Here is a 22,606-nt window from a genome sequence, read left to right as displayed (position 1 = left end):
GGTTTTGTACACGATTATATTACGTTTCATTCAATTACAAAACGCACGATTATAGCGAGCACACTGTTATTATCTATTAAAATGGCAGTATCTGCCTGTATCAGCTGATTACGTAGTCGCACGGTGACACAATCGTATCAATGTATAAAATCGTGGTTTCTTCGTTTGCCCTGTGATCATTGCTAATATTATTCTGGCAGATATATATCGCGAATTAAAAAACCCCGAGCGTTATATAATATTATAATGGAAAAGGAGAGAACCTCGCCGAGTATTCAACAGAATTTTAATATATCGATTTTTAATATACATATAAGAGAGAAAAACATTTGATTCTCGATAATAATTTTTATTATAATAGAGAGTTAATTATTTTTACGATGAAAATTGCGTATTTTTTTTCCGAAAGCCAGAACATTTTCCAAATCTTCGTGTTGCAAAAAGCTCTTTAAAGGTGAATCATCGTGGCAGCTGCGCCGCCGCTAATGTATACCTATTTATAGGATAAAAGGCGACGTTCTCGGAAAAAGTGTTCCATTCGCCATATCGGTAAGCAAACGCTGATCCAGGGCCGCCCTACCTTCGGTCTGTGATCGTGATTTTAATCGGGTACAACACACACACGCATCTCTCGCAGACGCTCTCCTTCTGGGCTTCCCTATTTTTAATCGCATTGCTATTCCACCCTTTGGTCGTCCCGCGAGAGGAAGCGTTGAATTATTTATAATAATGCCGGTAGGAACAACCGCCTGGCATTAATGCGCGAAACGGATTCCCTGTTCGTGCCCCGAGTGCATTGACCAGTGCATGTAACGCCAGGACGTCCCGAGGAGTTCTGCTTCGCGCGTTACTTATGGCAAAATGCAAATTTAATGCATAATTTATCTTCTTGTCAAAACAACGCCTTTCCCTATTCTTATTCTAAGTACTTTCTAGTTCTAGTATAATATAAATATATATATAAACATAATAAAAAATGTATACACAGATAAAAAATTCTCTAGCGCATAATATAAATAAAATACAAAAATGTATGTAACAAAATGCAAATAAATAAATAGTTTTCAAGGCAAGCAAATTTCTTTGTGTTACAATATCTCCTCTATGTATTACATGTAATAGTATCCTTTTACTAGGCAACCCGTTCAACATTGTTGCATGCGAAGAAATTGATATTCGAACGTAATGACAGATTGATCTTGTCGAAAGAAAAGTGACAGGAGTGATAAAAGAAATTTGCGCTGTATATTTTCGAGTGTATTGTTGCAGTTTTATTTCGTACGTATTATTAAAATTAATACAATGACAGAAGTATTTACAGGAGGTTTTTAGCAGCTATATGCGCGATTGTAACTTTCGCGATTAATTCCGGTATTAATAATATAATAATAATAATAATAATAATAATAATAATTATGTAATAATAATAGTGTATATAATAATAATTATATATATCTATAGAAGAGATAATAATATAATGATAATGATAAAAGATAGAGAATATATCGGGTATCGGACGCAACGTGCGGCGTGTCGCGCAAAAAATAAGAGAGACGACGCGTTCTCTCACGGAGTTGGATTAGCACAAAGAAATGATGTGAAAATCGATTAATTCTGATTAATAATATATCACAAAAAAAAAAAAAAAAAAAAAAAAAAAAAGAATAAATAATTGCGAATTCGCGCCGCGAGAGAAGGTAAGTCGGCTCCGCTCGAATCGCGCCGCCCGTGGCAAAAATATATTACAAGATATTTCCGCTCTCTCTGATTTTCGGAGACACATTCTCGAACGATAGACTTCTTTCGCGCACAGACGTGCACATGCAGTTGGAAAGAAAATGTGCGCGTTAAAATTGTGCGTACAGCATGCGCGTTTGATGCGTGGCGTGTGATGTATTTCACGCTCATTCAATTTCCGTGTAATCGCCCCTCGTATTCTCATGTTTTCTCCAACAAGATTCCAAAATCTCCCGAAAGGTCGAATCAATTAAATAACAGCCTCGATCGACGAGGTCGGAAAATACTTAACAGTTTCGCTTTGATTCGACACATATAATGATTGAAAACAAGCACTAAAGAAGAGACCAAAACGTTACGCGATTTCGCTCGATATTTTTTCAATTGTTTTTCGGTGAGTTACGTTTGTGAAAAGTCAATATTTTCACAGTCTAAATAGTAGAAGTTCTTGAAATATATAGTCAACATATCAAAAGTATGCTACGTTTGAGAATAGAACCACCGAAAACAATATTAATTCTTTTCACGAACAATATATACACGTAATAAAAAAATTCAAGGTGTATATATACATATATTGCAAGAATCTCTTTATATTACTAAAATATAAGATATTTACTGGAAAATTATTACATTTTCTCTTACATCTTACGGATTTATTATGCATAAAAATGTGCAGATTTCGAACAATGCTCTCTCATCCTGCTCAAAGCGAGGCCAACAAAGTCCATTATGTTTGCAGTGCTCTCGTCCACTCTTCTTTCTTTCCCATCTCGTCTCACACGACGAAGACATAGGTCGCTCGTTAGCGTGTCTCACCAACGTGAGCGTGTGTCCGCGGCGAAGTGAACGAAAATTAGGGGGCGCGAAAAAAGGGGGAGTGAGCGTGAGAAACAGAACGTACTGTGCTTATATGACTAGCATTCGTTACGCGTTTCAATTTGCGCGTCATAATGAATTCCGCAGATACAAATTTTACTTATTGCGATTTACATTTCTACGAGAGCTCGGGGAGCAGACGAGAGAACGATCATATCTTTATATTTTGCGCACAGATATAGAACATCGCACGGTTTAAAAACGAAAGAATGCTGATTCCAAAGTATTTAAAATAGCATAACTGACATTTATTAACAAGAAAAAAGAAAAAGAAAAAATATGTACTCGCGATATGACTTATACGGGGAAGCGTTCTTTTTGATAACGTACGCCGAGAGCTCGAGTTTTCGGTGGTTCGTGCGAAGAGTTCACTGACATCTGAAGAACTTGTTAACCTCCTCCGTCGAGGACATATGCGAGCTAATTGGAATTAGAGACGCCTAAAAATCTCGTCTAGGCTCTCAATTTCGATCTCCCCGCAAAGTCGCGCGTAATTAAGGCACTCTTCACACCACGGATATATATATTTTCTCTCTCTCTGCTGTACATCGCAGTCTCTCGTGACTCGAAAAATGTTGTCACGTATCGGACAAAATAAACATAGGCACTGACGACTGGCATATTTTGCGCACGCATTGTGATCTTTCTTTAAGAAAGGCACCGAAAGTGTATGTATCTATCTGGATTGTCGTTGGTCGTCGTTAAACGCGACGGTCAATTAATATGGCGATTTCAACGGAATCGCGTGAGATGCATCGAGAGTGAGATTACGAAAGCAATTTACTTAAAAATCGGATGAGTTTGAACTCTGACAATCGCACTATTAATTACAATGTTAATATGTAAATGTGATTGTTCATTAATAAATAATTCATTTCTAAGGAAATCATATCTCAAAAATTAAGCCTTCTTTGGAGTTACATCGCTCCGAGTAAAAAGTACAACGCGTCTAAATCTCATCTTGGTGCATATGCACGCGATGTGGTTCGAGCTTCCTTCAGTTCGAAAGGACGGTCGATCAGTCTATTGATAACAGCAGGCTAAACAGAGCTGCCTCAAAATATCTCGCGCATTGATTCGCATCTTTTCAGATACCTGCGGTTTCGGGCGCATACTTTCATTTACAATCCGTAAATTGGACATCTCAGCGGCCAGATTGTCGGAGAACCATCGTCGTTCCAGACCGTGCTTCGTTCAACGAATCTGCGTTTTCGCATTCGGCGGAATTCAACGTCAGATGGTGCAACGATCTTATTCAGTCTTCCGTCCAAATCCTCCACTCGTCCGATCCGTGACCACCCTCGTGGTCGGAATGCGTCACCGAAACCGCAGGCATCTTTTCGCAAGCCACTATAGACACGCGCGGATTCGTCATTCCTTCTGATTATTCGATATGTACATCAAGACCGCCCTCTTCGAAGCCGCTCGCTCGTTCCACGAAGATCATCAGCACACATACATACACGCATTGCACACGTACATACATACATACATACATACATACATACATACATACATACATACATACTCACGCGCGCGCTCTCATCCGTATTTACAACAGCCATTTGTTCGCTTTGATATGATACAAGCTACGATCTCTCGTCGGCACCTTCGCAAAGGCACACGTGTACAAGCACGTATACGCGCGCGATACGTTTCACGCTACGCGGTTACAACATGGTGAATCACAAACGGACCGCGCGCGCTCTTACGTACAATCTCGGATTTCCGAGGAATCCGGCGACAATCGGGCTAGGGGCTTCGAGAGGCTGATGAATGATTCTGGAGATCGGGCTTGTGTGGTGTGGTGTGGTGTGGTGTGATGCGCACAATTGTTTATTCTTGTTACGAAATACTGTTTAGTATTGTTTTGCGATTGAATTATACGATGCTGCTTCGCAAAATTTTTCTTGGTTAAATCTTACAAACATGGATCATCTTTATCCAGTTGCACCCAGTTTCGGCAAAAATGAGAAGCAAAGATACACCGCATTCACCATGAACTTTTCGTTAACGCTATCACAGCATTATGTGCTTTACGAAAAATAGACTTAGGAATAATCTCTCTCTTTGTTTTACATACAACTGACACTGTGTCAAATGACACAGTACCGTTCTTTCTCTTGATTTTATCATCCATGTCAATTAAATAAAGAGAATTTAAATTAATTTTTCGCAAAGCTCATATAATCTATATTTTTATAGAAGAAAAACGTACGCGCAATCTCCTGAATCTTTCCGAGAAAATTCTGTCGTCACAGCCTTCAAAAAAAACCTCGAGGAACTTTGCCCGTCCCTTTCCTTCTACCTTTTTGCTTAAATTTCGCATGTCCCTCGGGTACATCTCGTTGCTCAAAATCTCCTCTCCCCTTCCTTCTCTCTTCTCTTTTGCATTACTGTACAGATAATTATGTAATATGTACATTTGCCTCGAAGCTCCTGATCTTTCAAAGGAGCTCCTTGATGAGACTGCCAAGACGTCTGGCGAATACAATTCAACACCGGACACCTGCCGGCGCAACGCCTATGTGGGACGATTTTACGAGGCTTCGTGTACCTGAAACCGCCGAATCCGCGCCTGTACCGATTCGCATTGCACCTCGCTATACCTGGTGTACCTGCCGGCGCGAACAGGCTCCCTGATAACCACCAGATTACCGCTCCGCTCGCGGAGCGCCTCAAGGCCAGCCTTGCTACCGCCGCGTATTGCTGCCGTCGCCATCGGCGGTGTCGGCATCTTTGCAATCTTCGTTCCACCGGACGAAGTTTCTGACGTGAAGCGACTGAGCGCCTTGCTGACGACGCCGCTGCATTCGCGCGGCCACACTCTGTGCGCGGTGCGGTGATGCCTTTGCTGTTCCCACCTGTCGGCGGTCGCGTCGGCGGCAGTGAATGGATAGCTCGCTCTACCCTGGCTCTTACCGTACAGGATAAAATCCAGGGAGTCATCCGAGTAGATGCTGCTACGATCGCTCGAGCTGTCGGTCGAGATTTCGGAGACGGTGTCGCTGCCGCTGTCGCTGCTGCACTGCTGTTCCGCTTCACCGAGAATAAAGACGGGCGTGCACTTGAACACCTCGCCGCCGCTCGTGGGCATCGTGTGGGTGGCGGTAGCGCGACGCTGATGAGTAACACCACTGCCGACAGCGTTCGCCGACGACCTCGCAGCCGTCTCGATGATGACGATTTCCGGCAGAACAGTGCCGGAAAACTTTTGCGCCAGCGAGTCCATGTTCCTTTTGAAGGTGTCCCTGCGATCCGGGCTCAGGCCGAATCTGATAGGCTTGGGCGATGATCTCGATGTCGAGTACAGGTTCTCCGTATGCGAGGAGACGGCGCGCGGGCTCGTCGGCTTCGCGCAGGGTTCCGTAGGACTGTGACACATACTGGTCGTGGACGATCGATGTTGTTGCTTCTCACCGTCGTTGTTTTTCGGTGTCGACGATGTGTTCGACGCCGTCTGACCGTTGGCGATCGGTAAAGGTTTCGACGAGGAACTTTCTCCTTGAGAGAGCGTTGTCGTAGAATCTGCCGCAGGACTGTCATCTGACGTGGAACACGTCGTTGAGGGAAGTGGCGCCGACGGCTGCTCAAACATGCTGAACCAGGGATGTTGGAGGCACTCGGTCACCGTCAGGCGTTCACTGCGGACAAACAAGAATCGTTTACTTGAAGAGAGGAACGTTTTAAATATTTCCAAGAATGAAGAGACTGCGAAGAATAAAAAATTAATTCTACATGTTTTTCAACGCGACAGGACTCAATCTTTCTGATAAGCTTTCATTCGAGTGGACTCTGATAATCCACGTTGGAAAGTCGTGAATAAGAGGCTCGGTCGTCGGCTATTTCGGTACGACGTTCTTGAACGTATATATCCCAACATAACAGGCTCGTTCCGCGAACGACTCGTTCTCGTCATCCTCGTTAACTCGAGGAGCGAGAGTGTCAAAGGGTTAAGAGACCCCGTCACATAAACGGCCACCGCCAGCCGGACGGTGGCCATCATTGCGGCGGTAAAATGTCCGCAGCGGGACATTTTTCACGCGGCTATTTCGTGCCGAGCGTGTATCGTATATCGTGTAGCGAAACATGCCTGAAGAGAGTATCGGCCGACTTCCGGCATGCGGAACGACGCAAAATGTCTTCAATAACGGAGTCACAGATTGCATAACCGCCTAAGTAACCGTCGTGGAATGCCGGCCCCATCGAGCAACTATTAAACTAAAAGAAGTTTTAAAGACCGGTATCTCCTTTGCTTCTAATTCCAGAATCGACCGAGCAAAAAATGCTTATCCGAGCAAAGTTTTTTTCTTCACATAAGCGAATTAATGTCTTCCACGTCATTTGCGTGAGTTTACGTTGCTTACAATTTTAGGTCACGCGAATGGCGAAACATCGGCGCGGACAAAGTCTGCCACTGAATGGATTGACGTAATAATTCCACGAAGTAACGTAAAAGTAAAATAGAAGAATAACTGACGTAGCAATTATCATAATTACGGTGACAGTTTTTGTAGATCACGTTTATATTACATTAATCGTTACGTTAATCTAACACATTAATATAAATGACACAATGGCAAATTACAAAAAAAAAAAAAAAAAAAAAGCAAATGTAAATTTAATTATAAAGCATTTTTCTTCACACGCGTTGGCTGCCTTTAATTTCGATTCTTCGTAACGCGCAGCTTCTTCGAGCCTAGACATGGTAATTCATAGGTCAGCGAAGCGGGACGACCGCCACACATAACATTGTCGGACGTGACGATAAGTCATGCGGGTTTCGCACGATAAAGTACCGCGCGCGGAGAGGAAGGACATGGATATTCCGGATAGCGACTTCCTCTCAGCTGTCCGCGCGATAAGGGAACCTACAAGTTTTTCAGCGGAACTCGCCTTCCTCGCTCTTCCCGCTTCGAAGAAAGTCGACGGATGTGGCGCCGACTGTTTTTCTTGCCGTATTCGCGAAGGCAAGACTCGACGATGACAGTTCCTATCCTCGACCGGACGAGCTAATAAATGCATCTCGATGGAATCACAGTGTCGTCATTGTACGGTATAATCCACGAAGCATTAAGATGGGCTCGAGAAAAACGCGAGATTGCTAAACGCAGGAAGGCTGCGTACAGTCAAAATTAGACTAGTGATTTTTATTAATTTGAAAATTTTACATAAATTCCTACGACTTTGAATAATAATGACTTTTGACATTGTTTTTACGTTGCATCCTGTATAATCAAATAAAAAATCTAGAGCTTATAAATTAAAGTAAAAGTTAAATGTTAAAAAGTAAAATCTGAAGCTTAAATCTAATTAGAATCTCGTTTCGAGATCTATGTATGATAAAAGATCAACGGACAGTTACAAGAGTCTATGGACTCCATTCCAGAGCAGCAAAAGCGAATATCTCGCGAGATTCTCGATGAACGCAAAACGGCTTTCTCTCGTTGCGAGATTAAATCTCGAACGTCTCGCGTGCCACTGATTCAGAATCGGATCCCGTCCGTCGTCGTCGATGTCATCATCTCGGTTACAGGCATGGAATGTCGCGTCGCCTGCAACGATTCCCATCTACGTAACACGATTGTTTTCGTTCTAGGAAATCGGCTAACATACCGACATATACATATAACTAACACTAACTATAAATGTATAATCAACGCGAGTACAAGTATCCGCTTTCGCTTCGAGGTAAGCGCCGGACCTTCTCGGTAGATCGCTGTAGCCTTCCGTGAAGGAATTATTTGCACCGGTCCAGGAATTCGGCATCTCCGGTAACACGCTCTTCGATACTCGAGTCACCTAAGAACGAGCTTCTCTCTACTCGACGACCGAGGCTGAAGTCGATCGAGCGAGAAATGCGGCACAGAAATTACGACGTGGGTGTGTAACTTAATTCACGGCGACGACGTCTCGATCGCGTCGGAATAACGAATGGAAATCTTTCGAGTCGAGTCAAGTGGAACATATGAAGATAAATGGCGAACGACGACGACGAATAGCTTGGGATGATCAATGAATCTCGCCGTTTCGCGTGATTGGCGCTCTATGCATTACTTTAATCGCATCCGAGTTAAATTTCTCGAGCCTCTTTTTTTTTTTTTTTTTTTTTCTCTCTCATTTACATCTGACGTCTGCATCAATTACGCGCATTTATTACGAGAATATCGTACGTATATTCATTAAAACTTACTTTGGATCCTTAACCATGAGTTTGCGCATGAGATCGCGCGCCTCCTCGGAGACATCCTCAAAGAGATCGTCCGGAAAGTCCAGACGACATCTACTGATGTTGCAGAACGTCTCCTGCTTGGTGTCGCCGCCGAACGGCGAGCATCCCGTTAACAGCACGTAGAGTAGCACACCGACGGACCACATGTCGGTAGCCAGGCTGATCGGTTCGTAATTTAGCACCTCCGGGGCTGTAAGACATAGACAGCATGCTGTACGAGGAGGCTAAAGTCCTATGCACTCGGATAGTGAATTAAACTAATGCTAGAAAGTGTAAGTCGCGCGCGTAATTAAACCCGAGAAAAATAATTCTCTCTTTTCATCATTACAACCGCTATTACGCCACGCCAACTTACTTAATGGAATTTGCGCGCACGTTCTCTCTTCACAACGGGATAATATTAATCGTAACTTTGGACATATTAGGCTTTGAGCGCGATGTATACGTAAAGTCGACTCATTCGTTGCGTAATAATAACGTTAACCATGTGCTCGAATCGCTATTTTGTATCGGCTCGTTTCCGCCCGGACCGCGCCAGTTTTTCCAAGCTCTTTCCTTGACCACTGTCCGTCCGACTCCGTTTAATCGTCGTGAAGATCCGCGAGCTGTTTTATCGCGCGAAAGGTCTCGCTAATTTCCGCGAATCATTTCAAAGCTGACGCTAATTGACCGATTATAAATTTACGAGCGAGGAAATAACGATCGAGATTTTTTGCTCGGAATTAAAACTCATCTCATATCCTTTTTTTATTCTTATATTAATCTTATAATACGCGTAATTTTAAAGTTATTTCTTTAGCTAATTTTGCGATTCTCGAAATAGGGTAAACTAGAGTATGATGGATATACGGAAAAGATGATCATAAGCTGGAAATTTTTTCAATAATCGCTAAATAATGCGCTTTTTTAGTCATTATCAAGGATAATTGATATTTACAGTAGTTTATGTGCATACATTATTTGAAATAACGATATTGTGAATCTTATATCATATTTTTACTTTTGACTACTTGCAAAGTTTTTCATGTGTCAACACTAAAAACTGTTATAACGTCGAATAAATTACAGTGAAACTATCGTAACCGACGTTAGACATATTATAAAGATATGTAAATTGTTATACGACCTATAATTTTTATTTTCGTTTTCACTATTTTTTTAATAAATATTATAGCCATCTTTCCGTCCATATGGTTTGTTAGATAAGGGTAAGATGGCCAATGCTTATGTTGTACAATTTGGATAATATAAAATGTCTATTAAATACTTTCCTTTGAATTTCGATAATATTACGTAATTTAAGCTTCAGTGAAGATAATATGCCAAACACTATTAAAAAATAACAAAAATAAAGGTATGTTTTTTGCATTTTAAAAAATTTTGGCCATCTTACCCGAGTTTAGCCTAATATTTTTTTTCAGAACAATTTCAGATGGTTTTGTAATCGTCTAAAATCCGATAGATCAGCTTTCCGAGCTTCTCTGTTTCTCGCGTGACTCGCGATTACCTAACAACTTGGTCCACTTAGAAGAGAGGACCGTTAGCGCGATGCGCGTAATTGCGACGGCAATCGTCGCGAGGATATCGTAAAAGGTTCCTTCTGACCGATCGGACGACCACGTGCGGTTCTTCAGCCAGCCGCGAAGTGCCTTGTTCTGTTCAATTATGCAAGGCGGCTGTTTTCCTAATGGAACCGCGTTTCAACAAACTGTTTCGTGGCGCAAGACACAAGTCGGAAAAAGCATGTGGAACGCTTACAAAAGTACTCAAATCGACTTCCGAGGATAGAAACCGCACGGCTGTATATGGTGCCGTGTGAAAAGTGGGCTCGCTATCAGAATTGTGTGGTTACATTACTCTAAATGACGCACAGAGGCGAGGTGTGAGGAAAACGCACAGGTGTCGAGTACGGTTATAACCGTTTTCACGCCAACTCCCGAGTGTTTGCACTGGCAGATTAGCACGAAAGTCCTTCTACCTTAGTCACGTTTTCGCGGTTAGTCGCGGTTTCACAAACGACACATTTCGAAGTAATCTTCGCGGAAAACGAATGGTATTACGCGCGTGGAGTAAGAGACTCACCAACATAATCGGGCGTGCCCAAAATCTCTCGTATGTCCGCTCCATGGCTGATATATCGCGATATGCCAAAGTCGCATAACTTTACGTCGCAGTCCGGGAACTCTCCAGTAAGTACCAAATTTTGTGGCTGAAACATTAAAAGGAAAACAGTTTGATAAAGAACAATTCTCTATTATTAAACAATAAGGACTGTCTTATCAAAATAAGATTTGTGTACATGTGATTTTTTTAAAATTGCTAAGATGTAGATTGCAATTTCTTTTAGCTGTGCATGTATATATTATACACTTATATAATTTGGAAATTTGTACGAAGCGTATAGCGGGCGACCTGTAAAATTCACGGAGAAGGAACAAGCGCTTTATCTCGCGGTGATCTCTCGCCAGTGTCAATTTCCTGCCGCGAAATAATATGGAGAAAGTGAAGTTCCTTTTCTCAGTGGAGGACGACATTCCGGTATTCTCTTTTCTTGTCGGTTAACAAACGGACAAAACACTTTTGCACGTTTTCGTGGTCCCAGCCAATTATCAAGTGGCATGCAAGAACGAACGAAGCAAATTTTTGTTCCCGACACTTGAGGAATTTCGGCGCCATGCAAATATATGTAGCAGTAAATTACACTATAATTATAATTATATTATACGTTTGCATCTTCAAGTTAAAGTACAGTCATGCGATCATTAGTTGGCGATACACCATTTTATTTTTAGCCCGGTAGCCTTGAGCGCATTCTACTTTGGTGGAATTTTAATTCGAATCTTAATTATATCAAGATACGCCCGGCGTGGCTCACAGAGTTTCGAAAAATAATAACTTCCGCGTCGAGACTGCGCGATAGATATTTTTTTACCGCGGCGCAGCGTATGATTAATCGCCGGAGACCGGGACGGCGAGGTGAAGAAAGAAAAACGCGATGCGGCAATTTTCGACAATCAGGTGGAAGAGAAAGAGAGAGAGAGAGAGAGAGAGAGAGAGAGAGAGAGAGAGAGAGAGAGGGGGGGGGGAGAGGCATCCAACAGTCACGTTACAATAACGCGAGAGCGTGGCGTAGGAGTCTCGCATCATCCGCATCGTGCACGAGGTAATGCCAATGTAAACGATTCCACGATAAGAGAAAGGTCGTCGCGCGGCCTAGGAGCGACTCTAGATGCCTACATGTCGTGTTTTTCCCCTTTCCGCGCCGACTCTTACCCCAGAAAATAATCGAACAATGCTGAAGAGGCCACGACGAGGCCAATGGACGACCAGATCGTCGGAGGTGAGTGAGACGAGAGGAGAAGCTCGTGCCTGTTGCCGGTCCATTGTCAACGCTTCGCGACTGGTTTACGACCACCTAGGTTGCCCGAGAATTATGTCTTCAGTACCGGGTCGCGACTCCTAAAGGACGCCATTATCGAGACGCTTTATTAAGGAGAACGCGCACGGCGAACCACGTGGCGATCGCTTCTTTCGATTATCCGAGGACGAAAAGAGAGAGGAGACTATTGATGTCGTTGTTATATTAAATGCCTTTAATTAACAGCCCAATAGTTTGGATTAATCTCGTAAAGCGAATCTTCGAAGAAAGGCAATGAACGGACTCTGTTTCATGCGAATCTGAGCGCAGATGTTTGCCGTGCAGTGTTTGCAAAGGGCCTAATAAAAGAGTGCGGATCACAATTACGTTTATGAGAGTGACAAAAGTCGTCGGGCCTGCCCATGGTCATAAAAAAGGCGTCGACTCAATTAGAGTAAGAATGAAGGGATACGAAACATATGGACCTATTCAAGGTTCGTTTATTGCCGCATTAGTAATATTGTGCAATTAATGTATTTGTAACATGTAATTTCTATAAAACGAAAATTACGTTGGAAGAGATGCAGGAATATAAGCACCCTAAAAGTGACGTACAAATATCGTTACAAGTTGTATGATAAATTAATAGCGCTTTGTTCCCGTGAATAATTTCTCTACAGCAGAAAATTAAATTTATAATTGTTATATGATTAAATTTTTCTACATCTTTTATATCGATAAGAAATGATAGATCGTTAAGAGTCATACGCACATAATTGATATTAACATAATTTTCTGTAACAAATCTACGCGTACATATTACGCAGACACAATAACACGTTGATATGACACAGATTGCAAGCAAGCATCGAAGCATCAAGGATCATGACGTAGTAATGAAGATTGAAGACTTAACGCTAAATTCAAATAAGGTTATTATCCTTATCGCGAATGATGCGGAATTTGCATGATCGATGACACTATTCTTTAAGGGCTGGCCACAAGAAATTGCGATTCGTGCTGGTACATCGTATCTCTTTCCCTTCTTTTTTCTTTCTTTCATCACTCGCGATATAAAATCGCTTAAATTTAAATAACGTCCATGGCTTGCAGAATTTTTTCGCGCATGATCGATGACACACGAGAGCCTCGCCAGGTGGAGATTGCAATGCGCGATGCATACGAGATGCAATCTCTCAGGGACAATTTTCCTGGTAATCGATCGGCTCGCCCACGCCCAATTGACACGCTAAACAGCGACGTTCGAGAAACATACGAGTCGCGAGAGCTGACGTACGAGCTGCCCGTTAATGGTTAATTATGGAAATGTCTTTGTTCCTTATTAGAGCGACTTCCTGGACTCGCGAGACGCGATCCCGAATTGCTTTCTACGCCGTACGCGCAGAAAGGAAACGCGCGCGATTGGAGCCTTGGATCAGTACCTACTAGATTTTTCGCATTCCGCATTATTTGACGTTTCAATTGTCCGAAAGCCGGACGAGCGTAATCTCACAACTCGTGTAATGATACAAATGTACGAAATACAATAAGACGTTATAGACGCGCGTAATGAGATTTCACTAGCGTGAATTATTTCATTAATTATGATGTTTAGTTGTATGTGTAAATCTGAATTTTATACGTATATTGTTTCTACGAAATTATATAAGGTTGAATAAACGAATAAGAATAATCGCAAAGTTAGGATGACGAAGCGAAAATCGAGAAATTAGGACAACGTCGAGTTTTTCGACCAAGCTCCGGCCGAAATTTCGAAAGAAAGAAAGAAACGTGACGCAAAGAAACCGACCTGCGACCTCGCGGCGTCATGAAAGTCGCTTTTGAATCGCGTTATTCGTCGTACCTCGAGTAGCTCATGACGAAGCCCGGTCACGTCCGTCTCGTAACTCGGTTTAACGAAACGTAACACACAAACTGAATCCTCCAACGAGTCGAGTATGCGAGGTCTGCTTTGTTACTTCTACACTTCCTTTTACTATACAATACGCACGTTTCTACCTGAATCTGTGCTCCTTTCAATAACCATACGTTTAGAATTTAGATACAGTTTTAATTGTCAATGCTTAAAACTATATATAAGGTGTCTATCTAAAAAAAAACTCCTTGATTTTTCAGATATTCTTATTCAAAATTTCATACAGAGAATAAAAGAGAAATTTTAAAGATTTTCTGGTACGACTTTCTATAAGTTTTTTATGGTATGCGTTTTTTAATGCTTTTCACTCATGAAAGGAAAAATGGTCACTTAAATTTTAAGTATTAGATTTGCAAATGTATTAAAAAATTGATTAGTTTTCATAAAATAAACGTTTTTTTACTTACATAACATTTTTATTTTTTAATCATTAAAAATTACAATAAAGAATATGTATATTGCATATTTAATATTTTGTTAAGACATTGAATAAATAGAGATATATATCTATAATATATTTTTAACACGTAATGGCAGGAAAATTATGAAAAAGAGAACTTTTAAAAAAAAATTTTGACAATGAGTTTCAATAAAATTCCATTGACAATTCTCTGATTTTCTCTAACAATAAGTACAAAAGAAATCTGAGATTTCAGATTTTCTATGGTTTTTCAGGGAGTAGACACCTTGACATATCACATGAATAATTGATAAAAATCGTGAAGAGAATAATAATTTATTTTGTATTTAATTTGCATGAGAGCGCTTCGAGCATATAGGAATCGTGATATAAAGCGTGTTTGAAAGATCGTCTCTTCTCGATAAACATGTTCTCAATAACGACGGACCAGTAGTCGTAGGCTGTCTATGAGTACTTTGCGTACCGGCATTTTTCGAGGGGTCGCATGACGACAGTTTCAACGTTCATTACGGACGCAATCCCGCGCCACTTAATTAATAACGCATTTAATAAACAAGGACGATTCGACGGCGCGTTCACATAATCGAGATAATTAATCGTGTCGCAGGCACATATTCTCCTTCCATTATTCGGCTTATAAACGAGCCGAGCTATTCCGTTTTTTTCTTATCACAATCTAAAGTCACGTGTGCATTCTTCAAAACTATATTTTATCCTTAATTAACGCGTGAAGGTACAAACTGTAAATTCCTGGCATATTATATTACAAAAGGCTTGTCGAAACTATCGTCGCCCTTTATGGTTTCTTTGTCATTGATATGCTGACCATAATCGATCACTTTTCGAAAAATGCGTATAAAAATGTCAGTTTTAATAAAATATTTTTCAAATATCTTCTCGCTCGATTAGTTTCAAACGAAGATAAAGCATGACTGGATCAAATTGATCATTTTTTTTTTTTTTTTTTTTTTTTTTTTTGCGACTTACATGCTTCCTGCAACATGCCATCTATATTTTACCGTTCTTGTGCAATCTTGCACAACTTCTATAGAAGCAGTATGCGGCAGGCCTGACGTAATATCGATCGAGCGCACCCTTGCGAATTGTAACAGGTGTTTCTGCGTCTCGCAGCGGGCGATTCTGTCGGATGTTAGCACTTAAGTGCCGCGACCCGCACAAAAACGAAGGAAGGACGTATGTCATTAAATCGAAAATGCCAACGGCTATTCATCTTACACGAACAAAAAACATCGGTCCGCGACAATTCTCACGGACGTGAGAATTGTCCGTGCGTGCTTTTAACTGTGCCGCTTTATCGTGGATTAAGACATTTCTCTATAGAATTAGAGAAACGAGAATGTGGAGAAATATTTTCTGCAATTAAGCAGTTTGAAGACGTGTGTGTCCCCGTTGGATCGCGAAGGCGATCACGAAGAAATTTCACGGGAGTTAACGGAGCAAATCTCCACGTCATTATCCGGCGAGGAGTACATTGTCCCCGCAAGAAATCATCCGCGGTATAACGGTGCGTCTTCCGTCTTTGAAATGACGATTCTCTCTGTTCTTATTTTTTTTTTTTTTTTTTTTTTTTTACCGCACAATGCCGCGAGAGAAGAGAATCTCGCGCGCGTGAAACTCGGGCGCGAGATTTTCAACAGCGCGGCTGTGTGTTAGACGCATCTCGCGCTCGTTAGGCGTGTCAATGAGCACCTGCTAATTAACCCGCTGATCCGCTTAACAATGTGTGACACTTTGTGAACGACCTCGCGCGTACGTGAACAAACGGCAATTAGTAGCGAAAGGCTTCGAAAAAAAAAAACGGTTGGGCGACCTAGTCGCTTTACCCGTTTTTGTTGTCCGGCATAAACATTCCGGGGTCGTTTCGAAACGAACGCAGAATATAATTAATTGTAATATAGACGTGGGGTAAACTCGGGTAAGATGACCATAGTTTTTTAAAATGCAAAAAACATACTTTTATTTTTTAATAGTGTGTGACATATTATATCTGCACTGAAGCTTAAATTACGTAATATTATCGAAATTAAAAGGGAAATATTTAATAGAAATTTTATATTATCAAAATAGTACAACCATAAGCATTGGCCATCTTACCCAACTTTTAAGGAAAAGATAACCATAATATTTATAAAAAAATAGTGAAAACGAAAATAAAAATTATAGGTCATATAACAATTTACATATCTTTATAATATGTCTAACGTCGATAACTTAATTGTAATTTATTCGACGTTATAACAGTTTTTAGTGCACAAATGAAAAACTTTGCAGCTAGTCAAAAGTAAAAATATAATATAAGATTCATAATATCTTATTTCAAATAATGTATGCACTCAGTTTACTCTACAATTAATTAATCAATGATTGAATAGTAATACACGCGCGATTAAAATGTGTGCCAATTATTTAATAATTTCTTATTTCTCGTAGAAAAAGTTAAAATTATATCGCCGAGCGAGTTTATGAGCGAGCGAACGATCAATATTCATGTCTTCGTACTTTTATTACGCATAAGTCAATCCGAAAGATAACTGTTGGAGAGTTCTTTCTCTTTCTTTCTTTCTTTCGCTCTCTCTCTCTCTCTCTCTCTCTCTTGTTTGTTCGAACTTTATTGCGTGCCTAATATGCCGGAGCACGCATACGCGCACGCAAGAGTTTCGCACGCGCGGCCGAGTTGTTGCCCGCCTTCCCCTTTTCTCAACCGCCGGAAGTTTCAATGAACGCAAGAGACGGATCCTCATAAATCCGTCGGTTAAAAAGGCGTCAGAGGCCCTACAGGCGTCGGCCTTTTAGCTACTTTTTTTCGCGCGTTTAAATTTTTCCCTTAAAAAATCTCACGTTGCAATTGGCCAATTTTTAAGTTTTGCATTAATAAACATATTTTTCCGTTCGTTTAAAGAACGAACCGTCTTCTTTTCTGAAACTTTAGAGATCGCGTTTGAGATAAATGAAAGATAATAATTAATATATAATATATAAGTATAAACACCATATTTCTTTGCTCATAATTTTAATTAAGCAAATGTCAAAATCACAATCAGAAAAGATATTTCGACAAAGAATAAAACATAAGATGTTATATTATACCATTCTTAATTACCTTGCTTTAATTATCCTAATGAGTAGCTGAATAAATAAACATTATGTTGAAAAGTGATTTGTGCTACGCTCGCTGTATGTGTAAATACATACATACGATGCGTGATAATAATTGATAAATGCGTCGGTTGATAACGTACATCGCGACGACATGCACGTTTTATCTGCGCGTTATGGTAATAAACGCTGCTCGTGGTAATAAAGGAGAACTCATTGGCCATTATATTCGTGACACGGGAAATACGCGCACTAATTCGCATCGCGTTTTAACTTTTAACCGACTAATAAACGCGATAGCTTCTTTTGAACTTCTTTACAGTACATACGTCGAATAATAAAAGTATTTGACCATTTATTCGCAAGATACACACCACATACATCTAGATATGTACATAAATTCGTTATTTCAAATAATTAATTCTTTGTTTAATTGGCCGCTAACGTTACGCAGAAACACGATGTTAATCGACGATTCGTAGAAATTAATTCGTAAGATAAATTGGTCGGCAGTTTCCCTCGGGCGATAAGCGCGGATTGCTTTATTAAAGCAAAGTCGGACATCCGTCGCTTTTCATCGGATTTTTCAAGGAAGAGAGGCAATCGACCCCGCTCGCGCGAGATTCATCAATGAACTGCTCGTTGGCCTCGCGGTAAACTGTTACTAGGAACTGCATCTCTCATCTATGGGGGAGAGAAACGATCGATATACATACATAGTATACGTCATGTACACACACACACACACACACACACATATATATATATATATCACCGTCCGTTCATTAGGCACGGCGCGGTGCACTCGATGAAATCGATTCATCGAGCTCTTAATGGGATATCCGATAGCTCCACCCGCGTGGATCCGACGTGCTCTAAACTCGCGCATTTATGGCTCTAGGGTGCTTATGCGTGCGTGTTGTTTACGAACGCCAGAGAATCGATACCACGCGAATCGAATGTGCAAACAATATTTGTTAAAGCTGCCCACACATGTATGCGATACGCAGTATAATATTTTTCTCTTAGTTTATATTAATCACGCTCGTTATACGACGGAGCGCTTGAGGGATTTATGACGAGAATGCTCTTATTGTGAGCAGTAAAAAGTTAATGGCGCAATATCTCGGTTTGCAATCACGCGTGCGTCTCTCCTTCTCTCTCTCTCTCTCTCTCTCTCTCTCTCTCTCTCTCTCTCTTTCTATTTCTCTTTAAAGGCGATATTTTATTCAACGTTTCGCTCAGAGAAGCTAATATTTTCATTTCCGTACGCAATGTGCATTTCCGGTAGATATGCTAAAGCAAAATCGATACTATGTATAATACAATATTATATATACTTCATGTACATCGAGCAATTCAATTTCACAGTTGAAGGAAGAAGACATAATTGTGATTACAAAATCAGTGCGATTCGCCAGATTGTCGCCGTTACACAGATACAGGAAAGTCTCTCTCTCGCGTGTGATGTAACATTGCTTAACGATTATTACCTTCTCCCGTGGTGTTTCTCGTCATTACTGGTATTGCTGCTGTTGCTGCTGCTGCTGCTGCTGCGCTGCTGTTAGCGAAAGCGAGCACGTAAAACTGCGACAAGCACTAAAACGTGTCGCAATTACTTAGACAGCACTTCGTTACGGGCACGCTATTCGTTTTTTGTATTATCGTGCCGCGTGCGCTCTTCACGATCTTCTTTCTTGTTCTAAAGTGTCCCACCGGAACAAACGACACGCGCGAGCGCGGATGTTGAAATTTCGGGGCGCGCGCCATTCTTTCTCTCTTCTCTTCTCTTCTCCGTTGAATAATACCAAGAAAGAAGCGTAAAGTAAAATATAAAAAGGGAATTTGTCTTGTTGCCGTCATAAACAGGAGATAGATGCTGTATCAAAACTAGACACAATGTCGGGTAAAGAATGATAATTGATATCTTTGCGCGAAATGATTTCATCGAGAGTTTCCGTCGACTTTATAGTTTTTACTGCGCAATCAAGTGAAACAGCATTACTCACTATCCTCACAATGAAATATTGACAGTAATAATAATTTTGTAGATGTACGCTAATTGTATGCCATATTACTCGGATGATTAGATTCGGAGAGAAAAAGAGAAAGAGGAGAGAGGGATGCGTTGCCTCGTACGACAGGATTAGCTTCTGCCGCTTCGCCGGCTGTCGTTGCTCTTGGCCAACCAGTTGTCATCTTGCGACACCTAAAAGGCTACTAATTGACCGAGAAGTGTGACGATACGCGAGTAAAAAAAGAAAAGTGTACGAGTAAATGCTCCAAAGTCTCAGTCTGCTGTCTCGCTAGTGAAAGGATTAGCCGTTCGTTAAAAAGCGCGCCAGCCAATTGCGAGTCCTTGGCGAGAAACCGCAAAACGATTTCGCGAGATTCGAAGGGAACGTTGATTTTCGATTCGCGACACCCACACACGTTTGCGCGACCCAGGTCAGGGGAAAGGCGCGGCGGTCTGTAATTTGTAATAGCGCGTGGTTATAAAAGTAGCCCCGCTGCTATTTCGCGCCGATTTTATCGCGATATTATTGCACGCGCCTATTATTAGCACGCCGTAATATTCGCGCCGCCCCCCCACATCACTCGCTCTCGCACACGTTTATCATCCCCGCGGCGATTTGTTGCTCGAATAAACAAGTCGTCGGCGAATTAAATTCGTAACGATATATCCGTATCTACAAAATATCTACGCGTGACCGAAATTACTTGGCCACCGAGATTGCTCTCCAAGAACAGACGACCTATTTGTAACGTGATTGCGATCAAAGAAAGATATTCTGTCGTCGAGAAAGAAGAGACGTGCTTTAATTCACTGAATACACGATGATACATTAATTTAAATTTAAGCAAAAATATATTACTCTCTCCTCTAGTTTCTAGATTCCTTTAATTTTAACAATTAGATGCGTCGATAGAATTCTCGAAGACGTTCCGATTATTGCGAACATTATCAACTGTTTAGATTCGGATACTATATTCCTTTTTACGGTTCAGCAAACTTTTTCATTATCTTGTATAAAAGACAATAAAACCACAAATGTGATCGTAAGTATATAATACGTAAAGATGACTTTGATAGTCACGCGAAAAAGGCTTCCAGTTTTGACGGAATAAGTAACATTCCAGTACACAGCATTCAACTTTTATCGGAATTTTATGATCGCTTCTATACAAATTTCACGGGCGAATGCACGCGCCACATTTTTCATCTTTGCAAACTCTCTCTCTCTCTCTCTCTCTCTCTCTCTCTCTCTCTCTCTCTCTACTCGATAGAGCGTGCCCTGACCAGCGCGGACTGACCAGCTCTTGTCTATTCTTGAATCAACGGTAAGCATTCCGCGGCTAGAAACGGCCGCAAAGGATAAGCCGCAGAGTCGCGGATCGCACAGCTGGATAACGGGAACGATGCCTTTTTTTTCCTCATTAATGCATACGCGGGTAATTTTCTTGAAAACCAGAGAAAATCTTCGAAAGAGTTGTCGGTGTCGCGTCTCAAGCGGATAAGAAAGAGAGCTTGAAGAAACATTACTCTCTTACATTACAAAAATAAAATTAATGAAACAGGGGAAAAAAAAAAAAGATCCCAAATTATTTAATTTAATTTGTCACGATTCTACTTTGTCCGTTCCATCTAATTAACATTTGCCAACGTTCCCTGCGTGATGGATGCGCATGAGTAACGTTTGGCGGAGCGACTCATCGCGACGGAATGCAAAACGAAGCATCAGGATCGCCCGGCCGCTTCGGGAAAGCTCGAGAACACATGGAGACATCGCAATTAACGCGACGTGCAAATTCTCGAATTTGCACGGCCGGCGGACGCCGAGCTATTTCATCGCGCGGCGAGTTTTCCGGCGCGGCGCGGCGCGGCGCGGCGACGGATATAGCTGTTCCGTTTCGAGCGTGAACTAGTACGGTGTGAGGCCGGCTTTAGAAGGCGCCCGAAAGTTCGTGGCCGCCGGCCAAGAAGGCCCCTTGGAAGCCGGCCAAGGAATTCGCGTGCATTTTTCCATTCATAACCGCGAAATCTATATCTGGCCGCGACATATCGCGTGAATTCGTGGCGCGGCGTTATTTTTAGGATGAACCCTCAATGCATGCTGATTAACCTATTCGCCGGCCAATTGCCTTTCTCGGTCGATGCTAGCCACCGCCTTTTTTTTTTTACATTTCGCGCGCGTGATAACGAAATGACTATATTTTCTTTCTTCCCTAAGTGCAGAGAAACAATTGCTTTCAGGATTTTTTTCTTCTACTGTAAAATGCATTATTTTACAAAGAAGTTGTCGTGAAAAATTCTCAGAATATTACTGATAAAGAGGATGCGGGAAGAAAAATATTATCAAATTTGACCAAAGATTCCGCGAGATAACGTTTCAATTTTTCCGGAAAAACAAAAAAAAAAAGAAAGAAAAAATACTGCGCAAAATCAAAGATAAACGAGAATAAATATCGCGTCGTAGTCTCTTCAACCGCATAAAAGTCTGCGATCTATCTCTTTGTATATTTAGTATGTAGATACCATCGCGGAGCAACGTGCGTTTAAAAGAATTCCACCGCACGTCTGGGCTTTGATGCGCGTCGATACATCGACGAACAAAAGCGTGCGATTCGTCGCGACGTGTATTTTTGCAAAATGCAAAGCCGGCTGATGCATCTGGCCGGCTTCCAAAGTATATTGAAGCCGTCGAAGGCTTATTTTTCTCGGCGCGTTCCCTCAATGGCCGCGCGAAAAATAAACGCCGCCGCGTTCCCTCCCGCGGGTCAATGAATCGAAAACGCCGTGGAGGGTATCCGAGCAATGATGATTCACTGCTAACCGAGAGACTGCCGTCTCGAGAAAGCCGAGATATTCCTATCCGTTCGAGCTAATAAAACTGCCGTCTTACGAAACTAACGATCTGAAAATAT

At 41.5% G+C, this 22,606-nt stretch overlaps 1 protein-coding gene across 1 annotated transcript in view; it reads right to left on the bottom strand.

The window, feature by feature from the left end:
* Positions 1-2,300: 2,300 nt before the first annotated feature.
* The window catches only part of LOC140662750 (uncharacterized), a 93,539-nt gene continuing 73,233 nt past the window's right edge, over positions 2,301-22,606 (bottom strand). Inside the window, exons 4-6 of the mRNA XM_072886370.1 lie at positions 10,931-11,057; positions 8,810-9,038; positions 2,301-6,260 (exon numbers count right to left, since the gene is read on the bottom strand). Coding sequence (XP_072742471.1) covers positions 5,156-6,260; positions 8,810-9,038; positions 10,931-11,057 — 1,461 coding nt within the window. The 3' untranslated portion in view covers positions 2,301-5,155. The remainder of the gene's footprint in view (positions 6,261-8,809; positions 9,039-10,930; positions 11,058-22,606) is intronic.

Source organism: Anoplolepis gracilipes, chromosome 2 (assembly GCF_047496725.1).
Source record: "Anoplolepis gracilipes chromosome 2, ASM4749672v1, whole genome shotgun sequence".
In the NCBI taxonomy this organism is placed as follows: domain Eukaryota; kingdom Metazoa; phylum Arthropoda; class Insecta; order Hymenoptera; family Formicidae; genus Anoplolepis; species Anoplolepis gracilipes.
Note: the sequence above shows the minus strand (reverse complement) of the source record. Positions and strands in the feature narration are given on the sequence as shown.